Consider the following 12,805-nt stretch of genomic DNA (forward strand, 5'->3'; position numbering starts at 1 on the left):
AGGTTGCCTTTGGCAACTTCAAACATGTCTTTGGACTGCCTTCTCTTTCACAAGATATAGTATAATTTGGGTTCCTTAGTGTAGTTTATTATTGTCACAAGTGAAAGATACAGTGAAAAGCTTTTGTCTGCGCAAGTGGGTGATAGGAATCCATTTTTTTAGAGATACAGTGCAGAAATAGGCCTTTTGGCCCACCGAGTCTGCACCGAACAACGATCCCTGCAAGTTAACACTATCCTACACGCATAGTGAGACCGCACCTGGAGTACTGTGTGCAGTTTTGGTCTCCAAATTTGAGGAAGGATATTCTTGCTGTTGAGGGCGTGCAACGTAGGTTTACTAGGTTAATTCCCGGAATGGCGGGACTGTCATGTGTTGAAAGACTGGAGCGACTACGCTTGTATACACTGGAATTTAGAAGGATGAGAGGAGATCTTATCGAAACGTATAAGATTATTAAGGGGTTGGACACGTTAGAGGCAGGAAACATGTTCCCAATGTTGGGGGAGTCCAGAACAAGGGGCCACAGTTTAAGAATTTAGAACTGAGATGAGGAAAAACTTTTTTCAGTCAGAGAGTTGTGAATCTGTGGAATTCTCTGCCTCAGAAGGCAGTGGAGGCCAATTCTCTGAATGCATTCAAGAGAGAGCTAGATAGAGCTCTTAAGGATAGCGGAGTCAGGGGGTATGGGGAGAAGGCAGGAACGGGGTACTGATTGAGAATGATCAGCCATGATCACATTGAATGGCGGTGCTGGCTCGAAGGGCCGAATGGCCTCCTCCTGCACATATTGTCTATTATCTATTACTAGGGACAATTTTATATATACACCAAGCCTATTTACCTACAAACCTGTACGTCTTTGGAATGCGGGAGGAAACTGAAGATCTTGGAGAAAACCCACGCAGGTCACGGGGAGAACGTACAAACTCGGTACAGACAGCGCCCGTAGTCAGGATCCAAACCCGGGTCTCCGGTGCTGAGGCAGCAATTCTACCGCTGCGCCACCATGCAACTGTGCCACCAATTTGTTGCTAATATTGGATATAAACTGCCAATTTTTATATTGCTTGCTTTTGACTTTGTCACCTGGTGGAACTATTTCTTTACAAATAATTCATTTGTTTTTTTTTATCCTCTTGTTCACCTGCACTAATCATGTTGATGGTTTCATTTTGTAAGTGCTATCCTCCAGTGTCAAGAGTTTGATGTTAACGATTTTTTATACTCTTCCCTTAGATTCTTTTCTGCGCAATCGGTCCAGCTCTGACCATGAAGCCACAGCGATGATGAAGGCTCAGTTTATGAGCCTCTGGGATGGACTCGATACAGACTACAACTGTCAGGTGACTGAACTATGAGATTTCAATGTTAATATTCTGTGTCTGTTCACTTACCTGTGGTGGCACAGCGGTAGAATTGCTGCCTTACAGCGCCAGATATCCGGGTTCGATCCTGACTACGGGTGAATCACAAAATGCTGGAGTAACTCAGCAGGTCAGGCAGCATCTAGGAGAGAGGGAATGGGTGATGTTTCGGGTCGAGACCCTTCTTCAGACTGACTACGGATGCTGTCTGTGTGGAGTTTGTACGTTTTCTCCCGTTTCCTCCCACACTCCAAAGACGTACAGGTTTGTAGGTTAATTGGCTTTGGTAAAGATTGTAAATTGTCCTTGTGGTGTGTACGATGGTGCTAGTGTACAGGATTCACTGGTCGCTGCATACTCGGTGGGCCGAAGGGCCTGTTTTCGCGCTGTATCTGAACTCAATTAAACTATTACCTTTGTGCTTAGTTTAGTTTAGCGATACAACATGGAAACAAGTTCCTTCGGGCCCACCGAGTCCATGCTGATCATTGATCGTACAAATCACACTAGTTCTAAGTTATCCCACTTTCTCAACCACTCTCTACAGCCTACGGGCATTTTACAAAGGCTAATTAATCTACAAACCTGCACGTCTTGTCCTGCCCAATCTTATAAGATACTATAAGATAGGCTTTCTTATAGTTCTACAGATCCCACAGTTCTATGCATGCCTCCACTCCTCAAAGATTTTTTAAACTAAAGCTTGTCGTCTTAGTTTAAAGCCACCCCGTAGTCTTGTTTCATGTCTTAATCACCCCACCACCAGTTCCATTATTGATTAGTCTTTAGCCCCACAGGAACCTCGCCTTATGAATCTTCCCCTTACGTGAATAAATCATCCATCAAAGATAGTAGAAACAAGGAACTGTGGATGCTGGTTTACACCAAAGATAGACACAAAGTGCTGGAGTAACTCTGCGGGTCAGGCAGCATCTCTGTAGAAAAAGGATGGGTGACGTTTTGGGTCAAGACCCTACTTCAGACTTTTTCAAAAGAAGGGTCTCGACCCGTAATGTTACCCATCCTTTTTTTCCAGAGATGCTGCCTGACCACCTGAGTTACTCCAGCACTTTGTGTCTATCCATCAAAGAAACCTGTGAGTATTTTAAGCCATCCCCTTATCTTTAGGCTTAGATTTGTTATTGTCATGTGTACCGAGCGAAAAGCTTTGTCTTGCATACTAGAGTCTTAGAGTGGTACAGTGTGGAAACAGGCCCTTCAGCCCAAGTTGCCCACACTGGCCAACATGTCCCAGCTATACTAGTCCCACATGCCCGCGTTTGGTTTATATCCTTCCAAACCTGTCCTATCCATGTACCTGTCTGACTGTTTCTTAAATAGCGTCCAAACATCCTGTCCGAACAGTTCAGATACGTAGATACAATAGGTTCAAACTCAAGTACAATAGACAAAGCAAAGGGAAAGATACAGAGTGCAGAAATAGTTTAATTTCGCCATGAAAAGCTTGTTTCTCCGTGATAGTTCATGTATACTACACTAGGTGTGGACATATTTCTAGTTTAGGTTAGAGATACAACGCGGGAACAGGCCCTTCGGCCCACTGAGTCCGCACCAACCCAGCAATCCCCGCACATTAACATCCACTCACCAGGGACAATTTACAATTATGCCAAGCCAATTAACCTACAAACCTCTATGTCTTTGGAGTGTGCGAGGAAACCAGAGATCCTGTAGAAAACTCATGAGGGGGACGTACAAACTCTGCACAGACAGCATCCGTCGTCAGGATCGTACCCTGGCTCGAGCGATGTAAGACAGCAGCTCTACCGCCGTGCCGCCTTATTTAATTTGAATGTGTAGGATCCTAGGTTTCCTACAGCCATGATCAGTAATTTACGAGCTATTATGCTTTCATTCTGCCGAAGTGTTAGTCTCCAATTAAAAAGTATTTTACCACATTTTGGAATCATTTGATGAGGTAAAATAACGAAACAAAATAATGGAATTGTTGATGACTTGCTGTTCCAAGGATATCACTTCTTTTTAATAAAATTGGTGTTGTACTGATTGCCCAGGTAATCGTGATGGGCGCCACCAACCGACCACAAGATCTAGACTCTGCCATTTTGCGAAGGATGCCAACAAGATTTCATATAAACCAGCCCGTAAGTATCGATGTGGGAATAATTCTATAAGATTATAGAAACATAGAAAAATAGCTGCAGGAATAGGCCATTCAGCCCTTCGAGCCAGCACCTCCATTTAATATGATCATGGCTGATCATCCGGTATCAGTACCCTGTTCCTGCTTTCGCCCCATAATCCCTTGATTCCTTTAGTTCTAAAAGCTAAATCTAACTCTCTCTAGAAAATATCCAGTGAATTGGCCTCCACTGCCTTCTGTGGCAGAGATTTCCACAGATTCACAACTCTCTGAGTGGAAAAGTTTTTACTCATCTCAGTCCTACATGGCCTACACCTTATTCTTAAAATGTGACCCCTGGTTCTGGAGTCCCCCAACTTGGCGAACACTTTTCCTGCCTCTAGCCTGTTTAATCCTTTAAGAATTTTAAAATGTTTCTATAAGATCCCCTCTCATCCTTCTAAATTCCAGTGAATACAAGCCCAGTTGACCCATTCTTTCATCATATGTCAGTCCCGCCATCCCGGGAATTAACACGGGGAACCGATGCTGCATTCCCTCAATAGCAATAATGTCCTTCCTCAAATTAGATGACCAAAACTGCACACAATACTCCAGGTGCAGTCTCACCAAGGCCCTGTACAACTGCAGTAGGACCTCTTGGCTCCTAAACTCAAATCCTCTCGCAATGATGGCCAACAGGCCATTAGCTTTCTTTACAGCCTGCTGTACCTGCATGCTTCCTTTCAGCGACTGATGTACAAGGACACCCAGGCCTCCATTGCCTTCTGTGGCAGAGAATTCCACAGATTCATAACTCTCTGGCTGAAAAAGTTTTTCCCCATCTCAGTCCTAAATGGCCTACCTCTTATTCTTAAACTGTGTCTCCTGGTTCTGGACTTCCCCAACATGGGGAACATTTTTCCTGCATCTAGCCTGTCCAATCCTTTAAGAATTTGTATATGTTTCTATAAGGTTCTCTCTCATCCGTCTAAATTATCATTACTTAATACTTGTGATTATGACCCAAGAAGATAGAGTAGTGCAGCACAAGAACCGACCCTTCGGCCCAAAATGTCTGGGCAGAACATGATGCCAAGGTTATACGTTCATAAGTTCTAGGAGTAGAATTAGGCCGTTCGGCCCATTAAGACTACTCTGCCATTCAATCGTGGCTGATCTATCACCTAGTTTGCAATTTCAAACCTTACAGAAATATATAGGACAGATTGCTCCAAGTACAGATTATGATGAGGTTAGTAAAAGATTCTGAGGGTGGTGAATCTGTGGAATTCTTTGCCACAGAAAGCTGTGGAGGCCAAGTCAGTGGATATATTTAATGCAGAGATGGATAGGTTCTTGATTCGTACGGGTGTCAGAGGATATGGGGAGAAGGCAGGAGAGTGGGGTTAGGACAGAGAGATAGATCATCCATGATTGAATGGCGGAATAGACTTGATGGGCCGAATGGCCTAATTCTGCTCCTATCACTTATGATCTTATCAGGGCATGGGCAGACTAGCATTGGTATAGTTAGTTGATGTAGTCTATTGTAGGAAAAAAATAGAAGGATTATATTTAGGAAGTTAGAAGAAGGAAAGAAATGCACCTTAAATAATAATAATGCAAATAGGGCAAAGGACCTTGCTAGATGTTTAGAATTTAGACCTTAGAGATACAGCATGGAAACAGGCCCTGCGGCCCACCGAGTACACACTTACCAGTGGTCACCCCGAACACTAACACATGTTACACACTAGGGACCATTTACAATTTACAGTAACCCAACAAACCTGCGCATCTTACGAGTGTGGGGGGATACCTGAACACCCCACGAGGTCACGGGGAGAATGTACAAACTCCGTACAGACAAGCACCCATAGTCAGGATCGAACTCGGGTCTCTAGCGCTGAAAGGCAGCAACTCGACCATTGCGCCACTGTGCTTTTACAATGTTATAAAGAAAATATAATTTGGCCGTATTTAAGAACAAAACATATTAGGCGAGGGCGTTGTAAAACATGCGGTTCTTTCGTGGGACATGAACATTGCTGAGAATGCTGCATTTATTGACTTAATTGCTCTGCAACGACCTGCTTGGTCATTTCCAAGGCCATTCAAGAATCCATTGGACTGCTGAGGGTCTGGACACATAGATACAAGGATGGACGATTTCCTTTCCTACTTGACATTTTTACAACAACCTTGATTTCTTGCGCAACATTACAGACAATCTTTTTTAAGCTCCTCGGTTGCTATGGTAGAGTTTGAACTGTGTAGGAAGGAACTGCTGATGCTGGTTTAAGCCAAAGATAGACACAAAAAGCTGGAGTAACTCAGCGGGACAGGCAGCATCTCTGGAGAGAAGGAATGGGTGACCATTCTTCAGACCATCACCCATTCCTTCTCTCCAGAGATGCTGCCTGGCCTGCTGAGTTACTCCAGCTTTTTGTGTCTATGTAGAATTTGAAATGATGTCTTCAGACCGTTGAATGTGGATGTTTAGGTTGCTCGTCAACTACCGTAACCACTATTGTCTCAGAATCCCTATGCTAGATGAATATGATGGTATATGCCGACATGATGGGTTTTTGCAGATTACATCATTACATGATCTAGGTGTTTTTTCTGCAGTACTGTTTTACACGTTAATTAAAAACGCTTTTTATTTCTTTGTTGTACAGAACATCAAGCAGCGGGAATTAATCCTTGCTCTAATTCTACTAAATGAAAAGGTATGTGAAATGAAAAATAAAAGCCCATTGAATTATGTTATTGCTTGGATCGGCAATTATTTTCCATACTTGGCTTGAGTATTTCCCTCTGTAGTAATATATCAGTTTGACTGTAATAATCAATGCATTCTAAGGCCACATAACATTGCTTATAAATGTTCTACTTTTGTTACAGTTGTAGTTTTCCCTTAAATAAAAGCAAACAGTAGGATTTGGATTTTTTTTTAAACATGGGAACAGTATTTGACATAAATACAAATGAACCCAGTTAACTATTGCAAAGGCTTTGGTATTGCTGTATCTTTAATTAGCATGGATACCTGATGCTGGCGCTAGCAAATAGAAATCTGAGAAACTTTCTGGGGTCATTAAACATGTTAGATGTATATTGACATGTTCACATATTGTACGTGTGTTGACATGTTCGCATGTTACATGCGTGTGATGCGTAATGTGTGTTGACAAGTCCATGTATTATATGCATATTGACGGGTTAACATGTATACAGGTTGACATGTTTACGTGTTGTATGCATAGTGACATGTTTACGTGTTGTAAGCAGGTTGACATGTTTTTACATGTTATATGCATGTTGACATGTTTGCATGCTATGCATGTTGACGTGTTCATCTGTTATATATATATATTGCTGACCAAGATTCCCCATCTACGCTAGTCCCACCTGTGCACGTTTCCTTCTAGAAACCATTCCTATCCTGAGCGCTCCTGAGATAGAGTCCCGGGTTTCGATCCTGACTACGGGTGCTGTCTGCATGAAGTTTGTAGGTTCTCCCCGTGACCTGCGTGGGTTTTCTCCGGGAGCTCCGGTTTCCTTCCGCACTCCAAAGACGTACAGGCTTGTAGGTTAATTGGCTTGGTTTAATTGTAAATTGTCCCTAGTGTTTGTAGAAGAGTGTTAGTGTGCGGGGATCGCTGGTCGGCGCGGACTCAGTGGGGCTGAAGGGCCAGTTTCCGCACTATCATATCATATCATATATCTACAGCCGGAAACAGGCCTTTTCGGCCCTCCAAGTCCGTGCTGTATGTCTAAACTAAACAAAATTATCTGTACCTGTCCAAATGTCTTTTAAATGTTGTTATAGTACCTGCTACAACTACCTTGTTTCTAGAAAAATTCTAAAGTATATTCTTTTGTTTCTTGTTAGGTTGACAATTGCGTGAACTTGGATGTAATTGCCAAGGAAACTCAGGGCTTTTCGGGAAGTGACCTGAAAGAGCTCTGCAGAGATGCTGCCATGTTCTGTGTCCGAGATTACGTCAATGGTTCTGAGGAAGAGCAAAGGTTTGTAACATTTTGAGCTTTTTTCTAAGATAGACACGAAATGTGGGAATAACTCAACACGCCCGGCTGCATCTCTAGAGAAAAAGTATGGGTGACGTTTCATAGAAACAGAGAAAGTAGCTGCAGTAGTAGGCCGCCCGGCCCTTCGAGCCAGCACCACCATTCAATACGATCATGGCTGACCATCCAGAATCAGTACCCCGTTCCTGCTTTTTCCCCATATCCCTTGATTCTGTTTCAGGTTGGGACCCTTCTTCAGACCCTTTTTTCCTAAGGTACAGTTTTTGTTGAGTGATGTCCAATTGGATCGAAATTGACAATCGAGCAGTCATGAAAGATTTCATTCATCGGATGTATGGCGGCTTTTGAATGTTTTGTTTATGTGGACATGATTATCAACACATAGTGACAACAGTATGGTTCTGAATGTAACCACGCTACTTGAACGCAGAACAGTACTGCACAGGAACGGGCCCTTCAGACCACAATGTACCATACACGATGCAAGCTAAACCAATCTCATCTGCCTGCATGTGATCCATATTCTGCTATTCCCTGCATTACCTAAAAGGCCACAATCGTATCTGCCTCCACCACCACCCTGGCAGTGCGTTCAGGCATCCATCACCCACCGTGTAAAAATGAAAACTTAATCCCTCTCTCCCTTTCTCTCTCGCGACCCCTCCCCCTCTCTTTCACTCTTTCTTTCTCTCTCTTTTCTTTCCCTCTCTCCCTCTCTCCCTCTCTCCCTCCACACTGAAGTCTGAAGAAGTGTCCCAACCCGAAACATCACCCATTCTTTTTCTCCAAAGATGCTGCCCGACCCACTGAGTTACTCCAGCACTTTGTGTCTATCTTCGGTATAAACTAGCATCCGCAGTTCCTTTCCACACACTAAATTTGTTTGTTTTTTTGTCAGTATCCCCGCGTGTAATATTTTAAACGTGTTCAAGGCAGATTTTGCACCCCTCATTCAACATGTGTTCACATTCTGCTTGTGTTAACAGAGCGAAGGAGATGATTCGGCCCATCAAACAACAGGATCTTCAGAAGGCAATAGACAAGATGCGGAGGTCTAAGGACGCCACCGTTTCCAATGGTTTGATGCACCTCAGCGTAGACTGAGGGGCCAGTGTCCGTGCACAGTTTGGAGGTCAAGTTGAGTTGTACCTTTGCTTAGTGACTTTGCTAAACGACAGCTCTGCCTCTGCTCACGGCAAGAGCTGCAACCGGAGAAAGAAGAAGAGGGATTCTTCCCCCCTCAAAAAAAAAATCAGTTTCTGTGAATGTAACACCACCTATCCATTATGTAAACCGAACCCATCGACCCCTCTGGTTGATATTCACAGAAAACGTTACACCAGACTATTTGTGTAATTCTTATTCACTGGATTGTGTTGATAGATATAATAGGATTTTCTGTAGCTGGTTCGATTTGTGACTGCATTTAGTATCACTGTTCAAAATGTAAAATGGGAAAGGTGCTGCTTGAATGATGCAAACTCTGGAGGAAATGTCAGTGCATCTTTAACATGAAGTGAGAGCACTAATTGGCACACTCTGCAATCTGCATCAATTAATGATGAATTAGATTAATTACAGGGCCCTGAAAATGGAATGAAATAATGTGAAGAAGCTATTCAAAGCAGTTTCTGACTTTTGGTTGAACCATGGTCATGTTTGTTAATTTAATTGCTAAACCAAGCAGGTTATGCTTTTTAAATGTATTTTTTATTTTCCAGTTCAAGGTAAATAAATAATGAAAGTCCAAATGAGTTTTATCTATTATTATTTGGTTGTTTTGGAATGGATACCTGTACAGATTACTATTTGGTTAATAATTTTTAAAATGTGCATTTAATTTTTTTATTTCTTATCAAACGAACTATTACGAGTCGGTGCTCATTTTTTCTTTTACAAAGAATGGCTCAAAACTATAAACCGTTCCTCTGCTAATGGGCGGCACGGTGGCGCAGCGGTAAAGTTGCTGCCTTACAGCGAATGCAGCGCCGGGGACTCAGGTTCGATCCTGACTACGGGCGCCGTCTGTACGGAGTTTGTACGTTCTCCCTGTGACCTGCGTGGGTTTTCTCCGAGATCTTCGGTTTCCTCCCACACTCCAAAGACGTACAGGTATGTAGGTTAATTGACTGGGTAAATGTAAAAATTGTCCCTGGTGTTAGTGTGCGGGGATCGCTGGGCGGCGCGGACTCGGTGGGCCAAAGGGCCTGTTTCCGCGCTGTATCTCTAAATCTAAAAAAATCTAAAAGAATGACAGAATTTAATTGAAAGGGAACGGAATATCTACAAATAATAAATTAATGTCCATAATTTGGCTGGTTGATGGCTGGTGATTGGGTAAGGATGACCGGTGGAATCAGGACATGGGTTCGCAATTGTAGGAACGAGGGTGATGTCCACAAAAACTTCATTTAACACGTGGGTAGCTAACACTCTGCCTAAATGGGGGCTGCTCAGTGGTGCAGCGGTAGACTTGCTGCCTCACTGCGCCAGAGACCCGGATTCGATCCTGACCCCGGGTGCTGTCTGCACGGATTTTGTACGTTCTCCCTTTGACCGGGTGGGGTTTCTTTTATGGGTGCTCCAGTTTCCTCCCACACTCCAAAGACGTGCAGGTTTGTAGGTTAATTGGCGTCCGTGAAAAATAACATTGACCCTAATGTGCAGGATAGAACTGGCGTACTGGTCGGCATGGGATCTGGTGGGCCTAAGAGCCTGTTTCCATGCTGTATCGATAAACTAAACGAAATTAATGAAAAACTGAGGGCATAATTTGGCTAGTTGATTGGGTTCATTGGGTCGGGATGGCTGGTGGGGAGAGAGGGCATGGGTTCAAGATTTCAAAGCAGATCAAGCCAAACTTTCCCCTTCATGTGCACACCATTATGCTTTTAGACTTTAGAGATGCAGCGTGGAAACATTACCACCGGGTCCACGCCGACCAGCGATCACCCCGTACACTCGCACTATCCTCTTGTGATGTTTGCAAGAACTTCTTTTAACATTTGGGTAGTTAACACACTGTCCAAATATTTATTTATTTTGGTTACTATGTATTTTGGGAGGGAGGGTGGGATCCTAAAAAAACAATGTGGTAGCATGGAGGAGTCGAATCATAATAGTTCCAACTGAGGGATATCTGTCAGCACAAAACTGATCTGATTGCTATGTTTAAAGTTTGCTGTCAGTACCTTTACTAATCAATGTAAAATTAAAGCTTCATTTACAGGTGTAGAACTTTCTCCGATTTCAGTGTCATTGATGTCAGCAAATTTTTCCAAATTGCTATGCAAATATTTGAGATCTGATCTTTCACTTTCACTTGCCTAATTTAGAGTTATTTTAACACTATTTTATTCAAATCTAAAAGGTGATCAAAGACATACAGCACGGAAACAGGCCTTTCGGCCCAACTTGTTCATGCCGACCAAGATGCCCATCAATGCTAGTCCCACCTGCCAGCGATTTGCTCAGATCCCTCTAAATCCTCCCTAACCATGTGCCTGTCTAAATGTCTTTTAAACGTTGTAAAAGTACCTACCTCAACTACCTCCTCTGGCAGCTTGTTCCATATAACCATCTTTCTCTGTGTGAAAAAGTTGCCCTTCGGGTTCTTATTAAAGGTTGATTGGATAACCTACAAGGTTGTAGGTTAATTGGCTTCTGTAAATTGTAATTTGTCCCGTGTGTGGGTTAGTGCTAGTGTACGGGGTGCTCGCTGGTCGATGTGGATTCGGGCCGATGGGCTTGTTTCTACGCTCATAGTCTAAAAATATCAAAGTCTCCAAAGTCTAAAAATATAATGGTGTGTATATGAAGGGGAAAGTTTGGCTTGATCTACTTTGAAATCTTTAAAGCGATGAGTGGTGTTTGGAAGGCTTTTAGATAAGCACATGAAGTGTAGGGATGGAGGGATATGGGTCATGTATGGGAAAATGAGATCTGTTTTAACTAGGCACCATGTTCAGCACAGACGTTGAGAGCCGGCGGGGTCTGTTTGGGTGCTACACTGTTCTCAGTTCTATAAAACACCAAGAATAACACACAGAATTCTGGAGTAACTCAAGCAGCATCTCTGGAGAACATGGATAGGTGACTTTTCAGGTCGGGAGCCTTCTTCAGAATGATTGCAGTGGGGAGAAAGTTTGAGAAGGCCAGAAATGGGAAGAAGACAAAAGACTTACATAGAGAAGATGTGTGAAATTTGAAACCAGAGGAAGGGATTTCAGTGGAAAGGGACAGGATAGGGCAAAGAAACAGGGTTATTAACCATATAACAATTACAGCACGGAAACAGGCCCGTTCGGCCCTACCAGTCCACGCCGACCACTTTCTCTGACCTAGTCTCATCTACCTGCTCTCAGACCATAACCCTCCAATCCCCTCTCACCATATACCTATCCAATTTACTCTTAAATAATAAAATCGAGCCTGCCTCCACCACTTCCACCGGAAGCTCATTCCATACAGCCACCACCCTCTGAGTAAAGAAGTTACCCCTAAACTTTTGTCCCTCAATTCTAAAGTTATGTCCCCTTGTTGGAATCTTCCCCACTCTCAAGGGGAATAAGCCTACCCACGTCAACTCTGTCCGTCCCTCTTAAAATTTTTAAAACCTCTATCAAGTCCCTCCTCAACCTTCTACGCTCCAAAGAATAAAGACCCAACCTGTTCAACCTCTCTGTAGCTTAAGTGCTGAAACCCAGGCAACATTCTAGTAAATCTCCTCTGTACCCTCTTCATTTTGTCGACATCCTTCCTATAATTGTTGGTTAGTTAGCTAAAAATGGAGAATTCAATGTTCATACCATAGGGTTATGAGCTACCCAAGGAATATGAGGTACTTACTGTTCCTCCAGTTTGCATGTGGCCTAACTCGGGCAATGGAGGAAGCCCAGGGCAGAAAGGTCGGCATGGGAACGGGAAGAGGAGTTAAAATGGTTGGTGACCGGGAGATCCGGCAGGCCTTGGCGGGCCAAGCACAAGTATTCGGTGAAACGGACCCCCCTCCCCCCCCCCCCAATAGTTTTTGTACTATACGTGCCTTTGTAAATCGCCCCACGGGGACAAATGAAGTGTTTTTGAACTTTGAACTTGAATCTCCATTGGTGCTCCCATTGTGGCCTCCTTGACATCGGGAATCTTAATGAAACAGTAGTGTGGATAACCTCCATAAGGTTCATAGGAGTAGAATTAGGCCATTTGGCCCATCAAAATTACTCCGCCATTCAATAATGGCTGATCTATCTCTCCTTCTTAACCCCATTCTCCTGCC

General features: G+C 43.4%; 1 protein-coding gene across 4 annotated transcripts in view; it reads left to right on the forward strand.

Moving 5' to 3' along the window:
• The window catches only part of atad1b (ATPase family AAA domain containing 1b), a 37,968-nt gene extending 27,212 nt beyond the window's left edge, over nucleotides 1-10,756 (forward strand). For all 4 annotated transcript variants that reach the window (XM_078413148.1, XM_078413147.1, XM_078413149.1 and 1 more), the window contains exons 6-10: nucleotides 1,240-1,346; nucleotides 3,404-3,493; nucleotides 6,156-6,206; nucleotides 7,373-7,509; nucleotides 8,517-10,756. In XM_078413148.1, the coding sequence (XP_078269274.1) occupies nucleotides 1,240-1,346; nucleotides 3,404-3,493; nucleotides 6,156-6,206; nucleotides 7,373-7,509; nucleotides 8,517-8,634 (503 nt within the window). In that variant the 3' untranslated portion in view covers nucleotides 8,635-10,756. The remainder of the gene's footprint in view (nucleotides 1-1,239; nucleotides 1,347-3,403; nucleotides 3,494-6,155; nucleotides 6,207-7,372; nucleotides 7,510-8,516) is intronic.
• Nucleotides 10,757-12,805: the final 2,049 nt, after the last annotated feature.

This window comes from Rhinoraja longicauda, chromosome 16 (assembly GCF_053455715.1).
Source record: "Rhinoraja longicauda isolate Sanriku21f chromosome 16, sRhiLon1.1, whole genome shotgun sequence".
Lineage (NCBI taxonomy): Eukaryota > Metazoa > Chordata > Chondrichthyes > Rajiformes > Arhynchobatidae > Rhinoraja > Rhinoraja longicauda.